This window comes from Oreochromis niloticus, linkage group LG5, assembly GCF_001858045.2.
Source record: "Oreochromis niloticus isolate F11D_XX linkage group LG5, O_niloticus_UMD_NMBU, whole genome shotgun sequence".
NCBI lineage: Eukaryota > Metazoa > Chordata > Actinopteri > Cichliformes > Cichlidae > Oreochromis > Oreochromis niloticus.
The window spans coordinates 30,877,873-30,895,403 of record NC_031970.2 but is presented as its reverse complement, the minus strand read 5'-3'; the positions used below and the strand labels follow the sequence as shown (position 1 = coordinate 30,895,403).

Below are 17,531 nucleotides of genomic sequence, written 5' to 3'. Positions count from 1 at the left end.
TATTTTCTTTCTACTCTATAAACAAATAAAAAGACACTTGTAGCTAGCAGTCATTACAGCTCAGCCAAGGAGGGCTGCCATAGGTGTTTAAAAGCTGCACAGATCACAGTGGGTAGGTGGATGTTTTCTTTGCATAGTCATGATTCATGAGTATAGTCATTATGAATAAAAATGCACTGCAGACCTGGATAAAAAGATTTGAATTTGGTTTTGGGCTGAACTGTCACTTTAAATCAGTCTGAGTGGCTAAAACGTCTGAATGTGTTTCTTCTCGTCTACCCAGGGGACTGGTGCCGGTGGGAAGAAGGTGCAGAAGAAGACCCAGGAGGAGTCTGATAGCGAAGACCACAGTCCTGATCCAGATGATGACGATGAAGATGAGCATGCTGAGGAACACCCACCTCCGCCAGCCACTGCATCCTGGTCCAGCGACCATAATTACATTGCAGTAACACCAGAAAAGACTACACCCATATCACCAACAGTGTTAAACAAAAAGTGTATGTATCTCTTTGAAGGTCTTGAGCTGTTGTTGAAACCATACTGTTGCTCTTCCATTATAAATGTGCTCCTGTCATGCTAACATCCTTTAAAACTGGTCCACACATTTGGGAAAGACCACGAACTCATCTGTATAGCAGATTATGTAATCATTTACAAGGTTTTGTGATGTTTAATGTAAGGATTTTGTTGTCTAATGAAAACTTGGCAGCTGTGAACAGGTAAGTGTCCCGTGTGACTTTTGGTAAGTATTTCTGATCCAGCAGATATTTATTTGGAAAGGGGTACTTCACTCCATTGATTGCACTCTTTTAAGATTACTTAATTAAGTTGGACAATGTGTTTGTTGGCTCTAGAGGAGCTTTCTGAAGCATGAAACAACTTGCATCACTCTTATCTTGGCTTTGAATTGGAGCCTTTTAATTGCTTACAGAAAGCCTGTGCTATAAATCAAAATCATCATTTTGGAAGTTGCAGACATTTACATTGAGTCTGATGCTGATGTGTTATGGGAAAAGAAGTTTTTTCAGAGCACTGCCTCTGCTGCATTGATTTTAATCCCTTAGTTTCTGAAACGCCTTCTGGGAGTCCCTGGTTTTTTGGAAATGCAGCACTGGTTTGTTGGAGTACCCCTTTTGTAGGTTTCCCACATATGTGCCTGCAACCTAAGAGATTATAAAGGCCAGTGTGGTAGAAACAAAAAGGAGGGCAGTATCTTAAATTCAGTGATTGATTGATGTGATGAATGGTTTGTGTTTTCAAATTACCTGATATGTATAAGTCTCTTCACTTCCTGGGTTCATCTCCTCAGCTGTTGGTCTCAAATAAGGCCCTTCCCTCCCATCCTCCAGCAGGTAGGTGTCTCAGCTGTCCCCTGTGATAATGTCAGCCTATGAAGTTGGGTCATATTGAGCTGATTAAAAACCCAACCTTGTGTTTTCTGCCCTTCATTTTATGAGTAATGGGCTATTTTTTCAAAGTTTTTCATGCATGTTGAATATGATTCATCACTGCTCGTGGGAAACTGGTTTTAAAATAAAAGGTGTTAAACTGATTTTTGGATGCCTCGATTGATTATGTGAGCGTTGTTGGCTTGCCATAGGATATCCTGACCAGTTAAGCTTAATTAGACATGTACAACTGTTAAAGTCTACACACACTATGAAGACTTTGAAGCTTGAGAGCCTCTCAGATGGTGAACAGCTGGATATGACAGAACCTCTATCACAAAGACTGGAGCACCTGTGGGGATGCAGTGAAGTTCAGGAATGCTACACCTGAAGATGAAATCTGAAGACCTGGGCTGAGCACAAAGGGCCATCTTAATTTTTTTTTTTAAACATATTTTTTGCACTTGATTTTAAATGTAATGAGGGAACAATATGAAATGTGGACAGTTTCATTTTCTGTCTGGTTGCCTCTATAAAAAGCCTGGAGAAATTGTGAGGATTTTACCTGATGGGATAGCAAATAGTAATTGGGTATAAATGCATTCCTAATGTTCAAGAAGTCCATATGGCCACTGATGGTTCTTCAACAGGGGGAAGTTAGAGCTCAGTGATTTGATCATCCATATCCCTTTTGCTGAATGATGATTTTGGCTGGTTTGACAACTTATGATCTATAGAAAAGAGCTGATTTTAGTTTCTCTGGTTCTATATATTGTATCATTGCACAAAGTCATAGTGTAAACATTTAGTGGCTGTATACTATGTCAAGTTAGCTCAAAGCTAATGCAGTTCTACAACACAACGTTTGAGATGATGGAAGCACAAGCATCTGCACATGACAGTTTGAAAGCATTTACAGGTAGCAGATCTATTGGCTCACTAGTTGGTCCCCCCCCCATGAAATTACAAAATATTCTATGTGATATTTATTGTGACTCTTGAAGGTTTTGATGAAATGGATTACTACTGTCCACAATTAGAACAAGAATTTGGCTTTGGTGTTTCTGGGGTCAGAGTTCAACTATGAACTTGATGGTGCATACAGGTGATCTTGTGATATTAACAAATGATAGTTATAGTGTTATGATTAGACTAAATGACATTTGGATATTTATTTAGCAAATTTTAGAAGCACTGTGTGACACCTGTGGTACAGGGTTATAACCAGTGGATACCTGGTTGTGGTTGCTTGGAGCTGGTAGTTGTAGTTCTTTTTAGACTTAATGCTGTTTAGTTCATTCTGCTTGGCTGGCACATGATTTATAGTACTTGAACCTGCTCATCTTCTATGTGAATATATCAAAATGATTGGAGAATCATACTAATTTTGTCCTTGAGGATCATCACTTCCATATTTCTATAATAGTTGGGAAGAAGGTATCGCCCCCAAACCCCTGCCACCCCTGAAGGACCTTCCCCAGCAGCTCGATGTATCTGCTGTCACTGCTACAAAATAAAAAAGGACTTCATCTGCTCTGATGTCAAATTAGTTTTTATTTGACAGTGTTTTTCATTCGGTGTGTGTGTGTGTGTGTGTATGTATGCCTCATGACTTTATGTTAAGTGTCCTAATATGATTTACATTTTTACTAGTTTTTTGGGGGATTCAGTTTATGCATTTTAAAACTGCTTAACTTCGACTTAGCAATATAGTCTGATTTGTGCAATTGACTGCCTGTAATTTAGCAAAGTATGTTGCCACATTGCACATTACTACTCATGATGCTGAACATTATGACATATTTTAAAATATTGGATCTTCTTCTTGTTTTCCAGCCCCAACTAAAGAAGAGAAGCACAGTGAGAAGGACCACAAGGAAAAGGAACCAGCCCCAGCTCCTGAGAAATCCTCTTCAGCATCTGCAGCAGCTGGAAAAGGAAACAAGAAGTCCACAGCAACAAAACCAACCAAGGTTTCCCCAAAGGGAAAGAAACCTTCAGTTCAAGCTGCCAGTTCAAAGGGATCCAAGAAGCCTGTGACACCCCCAGTTAAAACTGCAACAAAGTCCAAAAAGACCGGCCAGCCACCTGTGAATTCCCCATCTCCCTTTCCTTCAGGCCCGATCCACGTCACAGGAGCGCTGAGAGTCACCAAGTCTAACTTCACCATTCCCAAGAAGCAACCTCAGCAAAAGGACACTAGTCCCCACAGACAGTCGTCCTCATCCCTTAGAGTCCCGTCATCTCCAGTTTCCTCCTCTCCCTCCAGCCACTCTTCATCCTCCAGACCTCCACATTCAGCTGTTTCAGCACCACCTGTTTCCCCTATGCCGCCTCCACCCAACAACCAGATGAGACAGAACATCCGGCGGTCTTTGACAGACATCCTTTATAAAAGGTGAGTGACCTGCAAGTCCCAGTTTGATTTTTTTTTTTTATTCTTTCTTTTTTTGGTTCCAAAAACATTACCCGAGGTCTGCAGATTTAAATATACATTCTTTTGTTCATTTCCACCAGGGTGTGCGACAGTGATGATCTGAAAATGACAGAGAGCGAGGTGGGGCGACTGGCATTTGCTATTGAAAAGGAGATGTTTAACCTCTGTCTTAGCACCGACAGCAAATACAAAAACAAATACAGGTCCCTCATGTTCAATCTGAAGGATCCTAAAAACAAAGTGAGTCAACATTAACGTGCATGCTGTTTTCAGTAAAGTACATATCTTGTGTTTATGCAGCTGTGAATGGAAGGACACCAATTACAGCTTGAAAAACGTATTCTCATGTTTGCGCTGTATGGCATGTTTGTCTCAGGGATTGTTCTACCGAGTGGTGGGTGGTGAGGTCAGTCCCTTTAGACTGGTCAGACTAAGTGCTGAAGAGCTGCTTTCAAAGGAGATATCTGAGTGGAGGAAGCCTGAGGCTCCTGAGGTAAATGGCACTGCCTTTTAATTTAAACATCAGGCGTAGGGCAGCTTAAGTCTCATAAATTTTCCTGTTAGGATTTGCAGTTTTGAAAAACCTGTCTGCATAAATTCACACCATTTTAAAGTTGTTGTTTTTTTCCTTTTTCTATTCTTTAGCCTCAGTCTCCTAGTGCAAAAGCCCATTCAGGGCAGTCCAAAACAGGCAACAGGCATGATGGTGGCTCCCATAGCGTCGATGTGGAGGATGCTCCACCAACATCTGATGCAGATGTATGTATCTCTGCCACCACTTCATCTTCTCGCATGGCTTCTTCTACAGTAAGTGGTGGCAAGCTGCTTCTTTCACCCTCTTTTTTTTTCTTGCATGAGGCTCTTGGCACACAGTACAAACTATCAAAGAACGTACACCAGCTTACAAGTTAGCGCCTCCTGTCCTGTCAGTTTCTTTCTTAAGCTCTATCAGCCTCTCACAAAATGCATGGGTGCACATGGCAGTAACTGAGAATTGTAGTTGTTACATGAGCTCCTGAGATTCCAGTTCATCTGAAGTTTGACTGTGATCTTTTTTGATATATCCTCAGGATCAGGAGGAATCTGGTTCTACCCCTTCAGCTTCAGCTCAGGCATCTGCTGCTGAGGGGAACAGTGGAAGCAGCATGCTAGACATTTTTAGTAGCATGCTCAAAGACACTACTTCTGAACACCGGGCTCATCTGTTTGACCTCAACTGCAAAATATGTACAGGTAAATAAGAGGCTAAGAAGAAATGCTATCATTTTTTCAGTAGAATTGATTATTATATGGATGATTTATTTCTTTATTTTTTAATAATCTTGCCTTGTAGGCCAAAAGACAGAAGATGAGCCTGCTGCTAAAAAAGCCAGACTCACCAAGAAGCCTGAAACAAAGCCACCCAGACAAGAATCATTCTCATCCAGATCAGGGGATCCCTCACCTGTCAGTCAGCCACAGGCCGGCATGGCCACCTACCAAGATCCTTCATTGTACCAACACCCGGCCTCTTCGTCCTACCAGTCCACCGTAGAGCCAGCAGTTCCAGAATCACAGCCACAGCTCTATCAGGAGGATGTCACCATGATGGCACCTGCAGCACAGGCCCCTGTACCCGTCACCCCCACTGTCTCTTCTGTCACTATCACCCGCAGGGATCCTCGCATGGCCAGGCACAGCACCGGGGTGAGCGTCACTTACGTGGCCCCAGAAAAGCCTGGCAGCAATGTTGCAGACCCACTCCCAGCTCCTGTTACTGCTCCAGTGGAGGTTTTATCTAAGGCACCACTACCGATGCCCCCTGCGCCACCGCCTTCAGTCGCTGCACCCAAACCGTCAAAAACAAGGTGCTGCATCTCACCAAAGCTCTTAAAAATACCAGAGAGCTCTCTTTTTAATAAGCTTTAGTATTTTGCACAGATACTTTACGTTTTAGCTAAAAGTATACCAGAGTAAAGTAACAGCAGCTGTAGTGCCCGTGATACTGAGGAACTTTGTTGTTGATGAGATGCTTTGAGATACTGTTTTTTGTGTAGTATGTTATAGTAAGAGATTGCATGTAGCCTGTCTAAAAGGAAGATGGTTTTGTTTTTACAGTGGATCTGAGCCGCCTCCTGAGGGGGAAACTGCAATATTTCTCCATGGTCAAGAGAAGATTTGGAAAGGATTTATCAACATGCAGTCAGTAGCAAAGTTTGTAACCAAGGCTTACCTGGTCTCGGGATCATTTGAACACCTGAAAGAGGTACATTTTCTAAAGCAAGAATATTTTCGTTATCATTAATGATTCATAGAAATCACATTTACGGTATTAGTTTTCTTTGTAAATGCCTTATGCTTTTTCTTATTTATTTAAACATTTTGGTCTTCAGTTAGAAGAAAGTAGGATGCAAAAAGGCCCTAAAATGAAAAACGATTGTCCAAGAATAAAAAATATCTGGTTGTAAAGGAGTATAATAGGTCCACTTTAATATCAGACCCTGTCATCTTTGAATTTCAAACTGTTTGACATACACACAGGCCAAAAAAATAACTTTGGTTTTGTTTTTGTTGTGCAGGATTTGCCAGACACCATTCATGTTGGAGGTCGGATTTCTCCAAACACAGTTTGGGACTATGTTGGGAAGCTAAAAACCTCCCTCTCCAAGGTTTGTTAGTACAAAAACTAACTTGTTAAAATGCTGTTTTAACTTTAAAGCCTTGCATGAAACTGTACTGTTTTCTTTTTCAAATCACAGGAGCTGTGCCTGATCCGTTTCCATCCAGCCACAGAGGAGGAAGAGGTGGCATACGTCTCTCTTTTCTCTTACTTTAGCAGCAGAAAACGATTTGGTGTGGTAGCTAACAACAACCGCCGCATCAAAGACCTCTATCTCATCCCCTTGGGCTCAAAGGACCCATTACCCTCCAAACTGTTGCCATTTGATGGGCCAGGTAAGCATGTAATGAGATACATGTATACATCTTTGTGGTTATTTGTGTGTAAATTTGTGAATATTATTGTTTTCATGGTAAAACTTTCTATTCTTTGTGTCTTTGTATGTTTGGAGTATGTTAAATCCATTTTTTCCTGAGGTTGGAAAAGAGTTGGTTTAATTGATGGGTTTGTACTGTAGAGGGTGCTCACGCTCCTTGTTGATACCCTGTAAATATCTCTGCATGTAACAGTTACTGTGTCTCTTCTGTGTATTTGACTTAATAAAGAAAGTTTGCATCGCAGGTTGTCATTTTAGTCTCAGCCTGTTGTTTCTTCAGACATGGATCAGTGAAAACAATATCGGACACATGTTACCAGTACACCTGTATGAGCTATGTTCTCAGTCACATTACAAATAGGTTTTGTTCATTCTTTCACATGCTGCACCACTGAAATAAAGTCACTGTTTTCTTAAACAACAGCTGAAAAGTTACGGCAACATAAAGTTGGCGGTCCATTTGGGAATCTCAGGGCTATTTTTTTTTCTGCATATTATGCAACTATTAGCTGTTGATGTTTCTTTTTATATTAAAGGAGTGAAATGAAATGTAAGTAGGGAAATCATTGGCCCTGACTGTAGGGTACTGATGATCACAAAACATAGTTATTATATTCACACAGAGTTTTATTGGATTTTTTTTTTTTTTTTTTTGCCACTGTCAGTAGATTATCTGGAAATTCATCATCAGCACATATCACAACTGACAGATATCAGCAAATTTAACAATTAGTCTTCTATGAATTTTGGTTTTATGTCTTATAAAGCCATATACAGTATATTTTGTTTGTTTGAACCATGAAAACGTTTCTTTAGCTTTGCACATTCAGCTTATTTTTTGGTCTTGATTGCTTGTACCTTGATAAAATTATTTTGTTTTTTGCAGTTTTAATGAAAGAATGACAGATAATTTTAAGACATTTTCCCCGTGCTTTTCAAGATTGACTTATTTTTTTTTATTTCACAGGTCTTGAACCAGCTCGTCCCAACCTGCTCCTCGGCCTGCTGATCTGCCAGAAGGATAGAAAACGTCCTGGTGCTCCGTTAGAAAGTGAAGAGAAACGGTCCAAGACTCAAACCAAAGATGCAGAGGAAACCAGCCTTCCAAAGCCACCTCCTGCAGTCAAAGCAGAAAAGAACACACGGCAAAGTCTTGAAATCCCCTTCAGCACAACTCCTCCAGGATCACCTCCATCTAGCTCCTCCGAGGCATCCACCACCTCTGTTCTGTCCCTGTTATCCTCCATCAAGGCTCCATCCACATCCGCTACCACTGACAAGGACTCCCTTTCTTCATCCAACTCTGTTTCTTCATCCGCAGCAGCTGTCACTCCTCTTGAGACCATTCTCAAGACTCTTTTTGGGAAGAAAAAACATGACTCTGAAGCTTCCAACTCACCGTCTGATCAGGGTGGCGAATTCGCTGCCCCAACAGGTACAATGTTAGACCCTATAGTTCAGAAGTTTGCACAGATTTCTAAAGAAAAACCAGTAGAGGAGGATGAAGATGACCGACCTTATGACCCAGAAGAAGAATATGACCCCAGTAGAGCCTACAATGTGCCGAAGAAGCCTGTGGAGATGGTAAGCAAACCTGAAGTCACTAAGCAACCTAAGGTGGAAACAAGTGAAGCTGATGATGTTGCATATGACCCAGAGGATGACTCTATTTTCGAAGAGGTTAAAACTTTAGTTCCAGGACAAACTAAGCCTGCAAATGAGTGTGCAGCCGATCCCCAAAAGATTCTTGAGAGCCTTAAACACATTGGTGATCAAGCATTGCAGAAACAAGGAGAACAGCAAATGTCCTCTACAAGCACTCCTATTGCCTCAGTGACACTTGCAAACACGCTCTTAACTCAACCTACAAAATCTCTTTTGGCCAGTAGTCAGTTGCTACAGCTTGGCAAAAAGGTTGAAGAGCTTGTGAAATCTTCATCCGTTGCTCCTTTAATCAATCAGAGGAGAGATCCCAGACAAAGCAGGGATCCTCGCCAGTCTACAGGCAGCAGAAAACTGTCTGATGAACCCGAGGACAAAGAGGAGACACCTGCTCCAGTGACCGATCCTGTTCCTCCAGCCTCACAGCCTGAGGTGCAAGAGCTGCAGTCGCCTAAAACAGGCGAACCTGCAGACTCGTCACAAGATTCAGACCCCTCACTGCATCAAGAGGAAGTGAAAAGTGAGGCACTAGTTTTCATGGAATCGGACAAGGCAGAGGTTTCAATTCCTTTATTAGGCGAAAAGGTGGAGCCTGATATGGAAGTCAGCTACACAGATGAGAAAGAAGAGAAAAAAGAGGAAAGCGAGCCAATTAAGTCTGAAACGGAGATGGACAAGTTCAGTATGTGGCCAAATGCAGCCAGTATTTTAAAAGCTGAGGACTCAGAGTATGAGGAGAATAGCCTAGAGACATCTACAGCAAGCTATTACAGTGAGCCTGCAAAAACCTCCACAATAACTTCGACAATCCCAGTACTCACTCAGAGCACAGCAGCAGCTGACACTCAGTCACATCACATGCTGCATCACATGACAGGGTCAGACTTCGACAGTGAGTACAAACCTCCAGCTGACATTCCTCCACAATCCAACTTCCCCCTTCCCCGTTCCATGCAGGGCCAAAATCTAATAATGAGGCCGCCTCTGGTGCCTGTGCTACCACCCATGCAGGCCATGCAAGGTCCTCCAATGTCAGGCCCCCCTCCTATTCAGGGACCCCCTCCTCCAATCCATGTTCCTCCCCCTGTGCACAGTCATCCCCCAATGCAAGGTGATAGCAGTCAGCAGTATGGCCCGCCACCATCTTCATACCCTCCCTATCAAAACCAGTGGTCAGGCACACAGCCACCACCTCAACAGCCACCGCCTGGTCCACCACCTCAGAATATCATGCCACCCAGAGGACCACCACCACCATTCCCTCCAGTAGCCCAAAGGGGCCCACCACCTCAGATATTTGATCCCTCCATTCCCCCTCAGCACATTGGACAACCAGGTCCCCCTCCAGGACTTCCCCTTCCCCCCACTTTTGATGGACAGAACAGCTTAGCTCCGCCCAGATTCACTAGTCCTCCACCACCACCTTTTAATTTCCCTGGAAACAGAGGTCCTCCTCTGCCTTTCACCGCTCCGCCACCTGGTCACTTTGATAACAGGCTTCCTCCTCCAAATCTCTTTCCAGGGCATAGAGGTCCTCCACCACCTCAATATGATGACCATAGGGCTCAACCAACAATAGTAGACCAGGCTCGAGGACCTGCAGAACAGTATAACAAAGATGCTCTTAATAATCCCAATCAGGGCCCTCCACAAGGTCCAAGCTACCGGGGACCTCCACATAACCAGTATGAGGACAGACGAGGTCAGCCTCCCAGTGGGGAGCACTTCAATCCACAAAGCCAGTATGGTGCCTCCAGACCTCCATCCTCTCCACCACACCGAGGATTTTTTGATGAGCACAGAGGTCCTCCATCTCAGGAGACCAGACCTCCACCTTTTGCAGGCTCTGACCGGTACCGCTTTGACAGGTACTCTGATGAGGCTAGACCTGTTCGCCACAGCGGGCCACTGCTGCCAACTCCTCCGGAGGCTCCACTAGGTCCGCCAGACCTACACCGGGAGGATCACTGGCGCCGCCATTCTCCTGAAATGAGGAGGAGGAGCAGCACCACCCGTGAGGACTCGGAGCCTCGCAGTGGAGATCGCTTCAGCCGCTTTGAAGGACATAGAGAACTCATTCATGGTTCCTCACAGGCCCCTGATGAGAGGCCGAGGGACCTGTCTGAGGACCGCCGGAGAGAGAAAGAGAGAGATGTCCCTCATGCTGGCAGGCCCTCATGGGACAAGGGGCAGGGGAAGCGGTGGAGCCGAGAAAGAGAGTGGGACAGAGGCAGAGAAAGGGACCGGGATCACGAGCGTAGCCGAGAAAGGGACCGCAGCAGAGGGAGGGAGGGTGAGAGGCACAGGGATGCAGAGGGAGAACGACACAGGGATCAAGATTCAGACAAGAGGCGAGACCGAGATAGGGACAGGGAAAGAGACAGAGACAGAGGTAGGGAATCTGACAGGAAAGACTTGGACCGAGATAGGGGGAGAAACCGTGACAGAGAGCGAGAACGAGAGCGTGAGCGTGAGAGAGACAGGAAGCGGGACCGATCCAGAAGCAGAGAGAGAGACCGTGAAAGGGATCGTGGGAAAGATCGGGGTAGGGACAGGGACAGAGACAGAGATCGAGATAGGGACAGAGAGAGGGAAAGAGAGAGAGAAAAGGAGAGGGACCGTGACAGAGGCAGAGATCGTCGGGAAAGAAGCAGAAGCCGAGATAAGAAAGAAGAGAAAAAGGACAGTAAACACGATACGTCCAAGGAGAGTGATAAAACCACAGAAAATAGCAAGAACGTTTCCTAGTCTCTGTTTTATGGACATTATGGTTCCAAGACTTTTACATCTTTAATCACTGTAAAAACAGAAGAGCAGTATTTCGTCAGATTTCCACGGTTGTGTTCCTACCAGAAGAAAACATTTAAATATGTTTGTATTCTCTTTGTCACTTAAAGGTTTCCAAGTTTGTTTTATTACATTTGAAAAGCAAAAAAACTGAATGCAAGCTAAACTGCTTGTGGTACAAGACGTATTAATGTAGGCTGCACAGTCCTATTACATGTACCTTTTTTTTGTCAAAGCATTTTTCTTTTTAGAAAACAATAATGTAACTGATTCACGCCATTTGCAATATGTAAATATGAATGTATTTGTGTATATAAGGATGTTTTTAATCAAACTTTTCTAAGTAGAGAAAATAAAAGCCATATATCTGAGATGGATAATGTGAAGGCTAAAGATACACTGAGACGTAAATGTGTTTATATGTTCAACAGATTTGAAATAAAATGACATCAGCCTTACAATATACACCACAAAAATGGTTGTTTATGAACTGTCACTTTATTTTGTTTCAGCTCTACTAATAAACCTGTTTGATGGCATTTGTTTTGGATGTAAACAGTTTTTCTTTCAAATATAAATGAAACAATTATTCATCTTAAAAGTGGTGTGGATTTTTTTGTGTTCACATTGTTGTTTTAGCTACACATACTGATTATTAGCTTATTGAGTCAGACGATAAAGTGAGCAGTTTCAGTTGTTACAGATCAGAAATCACCAAAGCTTTTCTTTTTCAGTAATAACTCGCGTATTAATCTAGCTGATTAACTTTCAATTTAGGAGCTCATTTTTTCAGTCAGTATAGAACCACCATATAATATTTTGGCCATAGCCTGTACTAATATGAATATAATTGTGAAGAAGTTCAAGCTTCAGCAACGCTGAATACAATATAGAACCTCTTTAATGTTTGACCCATGCTGCAGTAGGAAAACAAAGCAAACAAAAAACACACATCCACATCTCCTGATGAGGCGCCAACTAGGCCGTCCAATAGAAAACCTTTACACCACCATAAGCCAGATAGATCCACCCATTGGGGGGGGGTTAAGTGTTATCCCACCCAGTGTCAAGCAATTTAAAAAGACACTTTAAAATTAAACTGAAAAAGAAGAGAAAGATTACAATAAAAAAAATCCTTAGACTTGTTTTGGGTTGTACTTTTTTTTTTTTTTTTTTAACATCTGCAAGGAAAATAAAAAGCAATGAAAAATAACGACATGAGGTGCTGAAAAAACTCAAGTACCTGAATGGTTTTAAAACCATAAGGAGGAGAGACAGGCTGAGCGTATCAGCAAGCCTCTTCAAGGCCATTTCAAATTGTAACCTGCATAAACAATATAACATGATCCAACCTTTAACCATGCAACCAAAGGAGGTATGGGGTTTATCACCTGTAAGACAAAGAATGAATTTATATGATACAATATCCATGTAATGTGATATATATTAATGAAACCGACAGTTTCCTTAAAAAACACATAACTGAAGACAGAAATTTAGCTGACAGAAAAAAACAACCAGTAATGTTGCCTGGCATTTCAGTAAAAACATCACTTTTCATCCTTTTTTATTACAGACAGATTTGCTTGAATCTAACCACAGATGGGTTGATGTCAGTTGTCTCAGGAAAAAGAAGGATTGTGGCTTTTCTAGTTTAAAAGTTTATTTCCAGGGGGGCGTGAACAATTTTGTAGTTATGCAGTTTAAGTAATGTTTCATGAATTTTGTCCACATGGTATAGTGGTTTAGACATTCACCTAACATTTAACATCAATCTTCAGTTCCAGAAGGAGACGCATATCCCTCTGAGGTTGTGCCAGGAAGGAGAGCAGCATAAAAGTCGCTGTTAAGATTCAGAGTCTCCTTCTGTGCTTGGGCATCCCTGACCACAACATTTTGGATTTTCCTTTGGAACCACACAAACCCATCGTTAGGTTTATAGTTCAAATATGCAAAGCTGATGAATACTGAAGTAAACAAACATTTCCATAAAGAATCAAGCCTTTTGACTAATTACAATTTTGAACTAAATCACTGAATCTGCATACACTCCATACACAGTGCAGTTTATCAGTATTATTCAGCATAAGATGAATAAACTTTTCATTGTCATCAATCAATCTTCATTATGGCTGAAAGTTTTTTCATCCTCATCAAACTCATACTCTGCATTGTTCTCTACACGATTCTACACAACTCATCTGCAGACAGGTTTTCCTCTTCTTGTGCTTCAATGTCAGAAATCAGAGTGTCCTCCTGTGACCCCAGAGAGTCAGCGGCATCTTCCTTTGCTGCCTTGGACTGCATTGACCACAATTTTTTGATTTTCTTTGGGCACCACACAAACTCATCTTTAGGCTCATAGTTCAAATATGCATACTTGATGAGATTTCTGCACTGTGTCTTATTAAGTACAGCAAACAAAAAGTAGCTGAGGACGCTGTCCCTGATGTTTGGAAGTTGTCCGTTGACCAGAGTCTCCTCCAGGAAGAAGTAGACCAGAGGGGCTTGGTAGTGAGGGTAACCCAGGTTTCCCAGACACTTCAGGATGCGAGTGATGCACAGGTTGTTGTGTGTGTGACTGTCAGACAGTGATCAGTCCCAAAATTAGATCATTTACAGCTTTTTGTCACTTTTACTGCACACAGATTTTTTTTAAATTCAGAGGTAGTTTTACCTGTTAAGGTTGTGAAATCTCTCTTCCCAGTGCTCTGCTCTCCTGACTTCTCCAGTTTTTTCATCACACAACACGATACCATAAAAGTCCAACATGAGCTTGTACGACTTCAGCAGGTTTTCCTTTGCAATGCTGTGATTAAGAAAATCCTGAAGGAAACATTGAACCTCTATCAGTGTATAAGACATGTTTTCTTTTTAAATCATAACTTGGTAACTTTCACAGGTTTACCGTAATTTCTTCCTTTGTCAGTGTACTGGCCTCATAGTTCACTCCTGGTTCTTGCAGTGGGAACAACCTTTGAGAGAAAATGTCGTTACAAACTGGAACTGAACTTTTTACATTGTATGTGTGACTATAGAGTAACTTACCACTGAATATAGGTTTGCACATACTCAAGTCTTTCATAGTCTCCGTACTATTTTTCATGGATATCAGTTATGTAGACACCTGGTAACAAATACAAGTCACAGCAAATAAATCTGTTTGTAAATGAAGCTGCACAGATTAAGATTTATCCAGTGATCACAGAGTTGGCTCAAACTGATATCTCTGTACTATAAAATATCTTTTTCTGACTCCCTGTTCTTGTGTGAAATGGTATTCTTCTTCAGGTCTCTGAAGTTATTCCAATGTCATGAAGATATTTTGAGTACTTGGAAAAGATGAGATGAATAACAAAACAGATCTACTAAACTCTTATTCTTGAATGAAAACACAGTTATTTTATGTTCAGTTTATGGACATTTGGGTGCTGGTAAAAGGCCTACCGTCTGGCACCGATCGTTTCTTTCCAAGGTAGAAATTCAGGTTAGGCTTGTCGTCCTACTCAAGAGAAAAGAATTTGACCGGACAGTTCACTTTAAAAAAAAATTAAAAATAAAGCAAGTAAGTGTAACAATAAATGTGTATGTACATACATTTGTGTTCTTCTTCCTGTGCTGTGTCTTGATTTGGTTCTGCAGGGACACATAAAAGAACAACATGTGCTTGGCTTGTGCTTAAACATGAGAGTGTCTGTTTACAGTGTGTGTGTGTGAGACTTACAGGGTAGTCATGTCTGAAGTTCTGCATGTCTCTCGCAGCACGTTCAAATCTGCTGAACTTGTACTGGAACACAGAAGATAAGTGAAGTTCAGGGATAACACTGCACAGTTGAAGGAGACATCATTGGAGCCACAGATGGATAATGAACCCAATCTCTCCAGGGCACAGGCCAGTAAAGAGGTCCCCAACAATCACACACAGACGTAAGAGTGACAAAAAGAAAAACATCAGGCATGCTTTTTGTGTTTCTTTGCAGTTTGCATTAAATAGTGGTCACTTAGGTCTGTATCATGTCACAGTAATTTTGTATATTCATTATGCATTTCTTTTGCAGTTAAACCTGACCATTGTGGTTCTTTTGAGTTTCTTCCCACTTATTTCTATCCGTCTTGGACATTTTAAATCTCTTTGTAAATAAATGTCTTTATGTAACTCTGTTATATTTTTGATTATTTTTCTATTTATGGAAATGGAAATCTCCCAGGTTGAATCACAATTCTTCTGTGGTGCCAATTCCATACTCCTTGCTGTCAAATTCATCGTCTTCTTCAGGTTTTGATGGCTTGTTTTCAGGCTTCCTGCCTTCATCATCACTCCCACAGGTTCACTTTTACCATCACTAGAACCCCTCTGTACACCTTTAGATGAATTCCCGGGTGGAGGTATATTTACATTGCTTGTTTCAGGTTCATTATTATCTTCCTTTCTTCGGGTAAGTCTTAGAAATCTAGATGAAAACACTGTCTGCAGACAGCTTTCCCTCTTCTTGTGCTTCAGTGTCAGAAATCGCAGTTTCCTGTCACCCCAGAGAGTCACCAGCCTCTTTCTTTGTTGGCTTGGACTGCATTGACCACAATTTTTGAAAAAAAAAGTGGTTTTCTTTGGGCACCACACAAACTCATCTTCAGGTTCATACTTCAAATATGTGTACTTGATGAGATTTCTGCGCTTTGTCTTATCAAGTACAGAAAACATGTTGTATGTGTGACTGTCAGACAGTGATCAGTCCCAAAATTAGATCATTTACGGCAGGGGTCTCAAACTTGCGGCAGGGCGGCCACTTGCCACTCGTATATTGATGCGAAGAACTATAATGCAATTTGGCCCTTGAAGTTACTTTTTTCGTTAGGGAGGGTTTGTTTGTTGTTGAGTGCAATGTTAAAACAAGTTCTTTAAAAAGCAAAAAATGATTTAATAAGAAGGCAATATGAGCAGAGAGTACAAACATGTTGAGGGAATGGCTGTGTTAGTTTGGTGAGAGAGTTAAATGTAAAGAAAACAGTTTTCACTAGCAGTCAAAAACTAATGTGTACACTTAGGTCTGCATTTTTATTTTGTTAAATATGAACAAAATTATAGCAGAAGTGCTGCCACGTGTCTCACCAGAAAGAGAGGACCAATTTGTTTAACTGGAAGTTCAATGAAAGGCTTCGGTTAGTTAAGAGCGAGAACAAAAATGCATTCACGTTTGCAGTTTTGTCTTGTTATACAATTTTTGAAATTAAAAAAACAAAACAAAACACGACATTTTTGGAAATATTTGCAGGTATCTTCTTTTTTGTTTGTTTTTTGTACTATTTGAACACTAAAGTGGTCCTCCAATGAGATGACAGTGCCAGCAGTTGCCCACAGCTCATTTAAGTTGGAGCCCCCTGATTTACAGCTTTTTGTCACTTTTATTGCACAGTTTTGTTTTGTTTTTTAAATTCAGGGGTAGGATTGTCAGTCCAAAAACTTCCAACCCATCATATACAGAAGTGTGATTCATAAAATAACAAGTCGTGTGCATGTGTTTTCTTTTATATTAGTGGTTTGAATCTATTTGTGATCATTTTACAACTTTTTTAAATGATTCTCTTTTCTGTTGTGGTCATTTTTATGTTCAAATGTATTTGCAGTGACTCGCATTTTGTTGTGGTTTTAATCTCTTTCTGAACATTTTAAAATCTCTCTCTAAATGTCTTTTTGACTCTCTTTGTCATTTCTGTGATGTTCTGCGGAAAAACCTTACACCCAGAAATGTGAACAGAGCTATCACCTCAATAAAGTTCTCTGGAGGAGCCACTTAACACCTTGGGCCCCTGGGCCTGTGACAGGTGGCTCCTTTCATGCCTGCAGTAAATGATTTGTGAGCAGATGTGGAAAATCAACCCACTTGTGACAGGCACTGGCTTACTTACATAGTTGGAGTTTGTTGTCTGTCTGATCCTGCTGGGTGGGCTCTCCTCATTCGGGTCGGTCTCCCAGGTTGAATCATAGTCGCAGTAGAATTCATCGGTAGTGTGAACTCGATACTCTCTGCTGTCAAACTCTTCCTCTTCTTCTTTTGGCCCTGTCACCCTGCTCTCGGGCTCCTGGCTTTCATCAGCCTCATGTTGACCCTCACTGACATCCCCCTCTGCGTGTTCAGATAAACTTCTGAATGAATCTTCGTTTTCTGTGGTTGTTTTAGACTCATTTCTGTCTACTTTCATGTCTAAAGTTGAGTACGGTGAAGTAGAGCTCTTGTTTCTAAACCACGCCATTATGTTTGTATCTCCGAGTCGCCTGTTATG

General features: G+C 41.6%; 2 protein-coding genes across 4 annotated transcripts in view; one reads left to right on the top strand and one right to left on the bottom strand.

Annotated features, from left to right (window-relative positions):
• Window positions 1-11,791, top strand: part of dido1 (death inducer-obliterator 1) — a 19,897-nt gene extending 8,106 nt beyond the window's left edge. For 2 of the 3 annotated variants that reach the window (XM_005450213.4, XM_005450211.4), the window contains 11 exons: window positions 284-500; window positions 3,228-3,789; window positions 3,909-4,068; window positions 4,205-4,321; window positions 4,474-4,635; window positions 4,899-5,061; window positions 5,162-5,675; window positions 5,926-6,073; window positions 6,387-6,476; window positions 6,567-6,762; window positions 7,771-11,791. In XM_005450213.4, the coding sequence (XP_005450270.3) occupies window positions 284-500; window positions 3,228-3,789; window positions 3,909-4,068; window positions 4,205-4,321; window positions 4,474-4,635; window positions 4,899-5,061; window positions 5,162-5,675; window positions 5,926-6,073; window positions 6,387-6,476; window positions 6,567-6,762; window positions 7,771-11,213 (5,772 nt within the window). In that variant the 3' untranslated portion in view covers window positions 11,214-11,791. The remainder of the gene's footprint in view (window positions 1-283; window positions 501-3,227; window positions 3,790-3,908; window positions 4,069-4,204; window positions 4,322-4,473; window positions 4,636-4,898; window positions 5,062-5,161; window positions 5,676-5,925; window positions 6,074-6,386; window positions 6,477-6,566; window positions 6,763-7,770) is intronic. The other variant, XM_005450212.4, reaches the window with a different exon arrangement.
• LOC109202188 (opioid growth factor receptor-like) lies at window positions 11,491-17,531 on the bottom strand. Its single transcript, XM_019358661.2, is given in 8 exon segments — window positions 11,491-13,833; window positions 13,930-14,078; window positions 14,161-14,227; window positions 14,301-14,379; window positions 14,700-14,754; window positions 14,850-14,888; window positions 14,977-15,039; window positions 17,157-17,531. Coding segments are annotated over 8 exon segments (1,200 nt in total). The 5' UTR covers window positions 17,502-17,531; the 3' UTR covers window positions 11,491-13,430.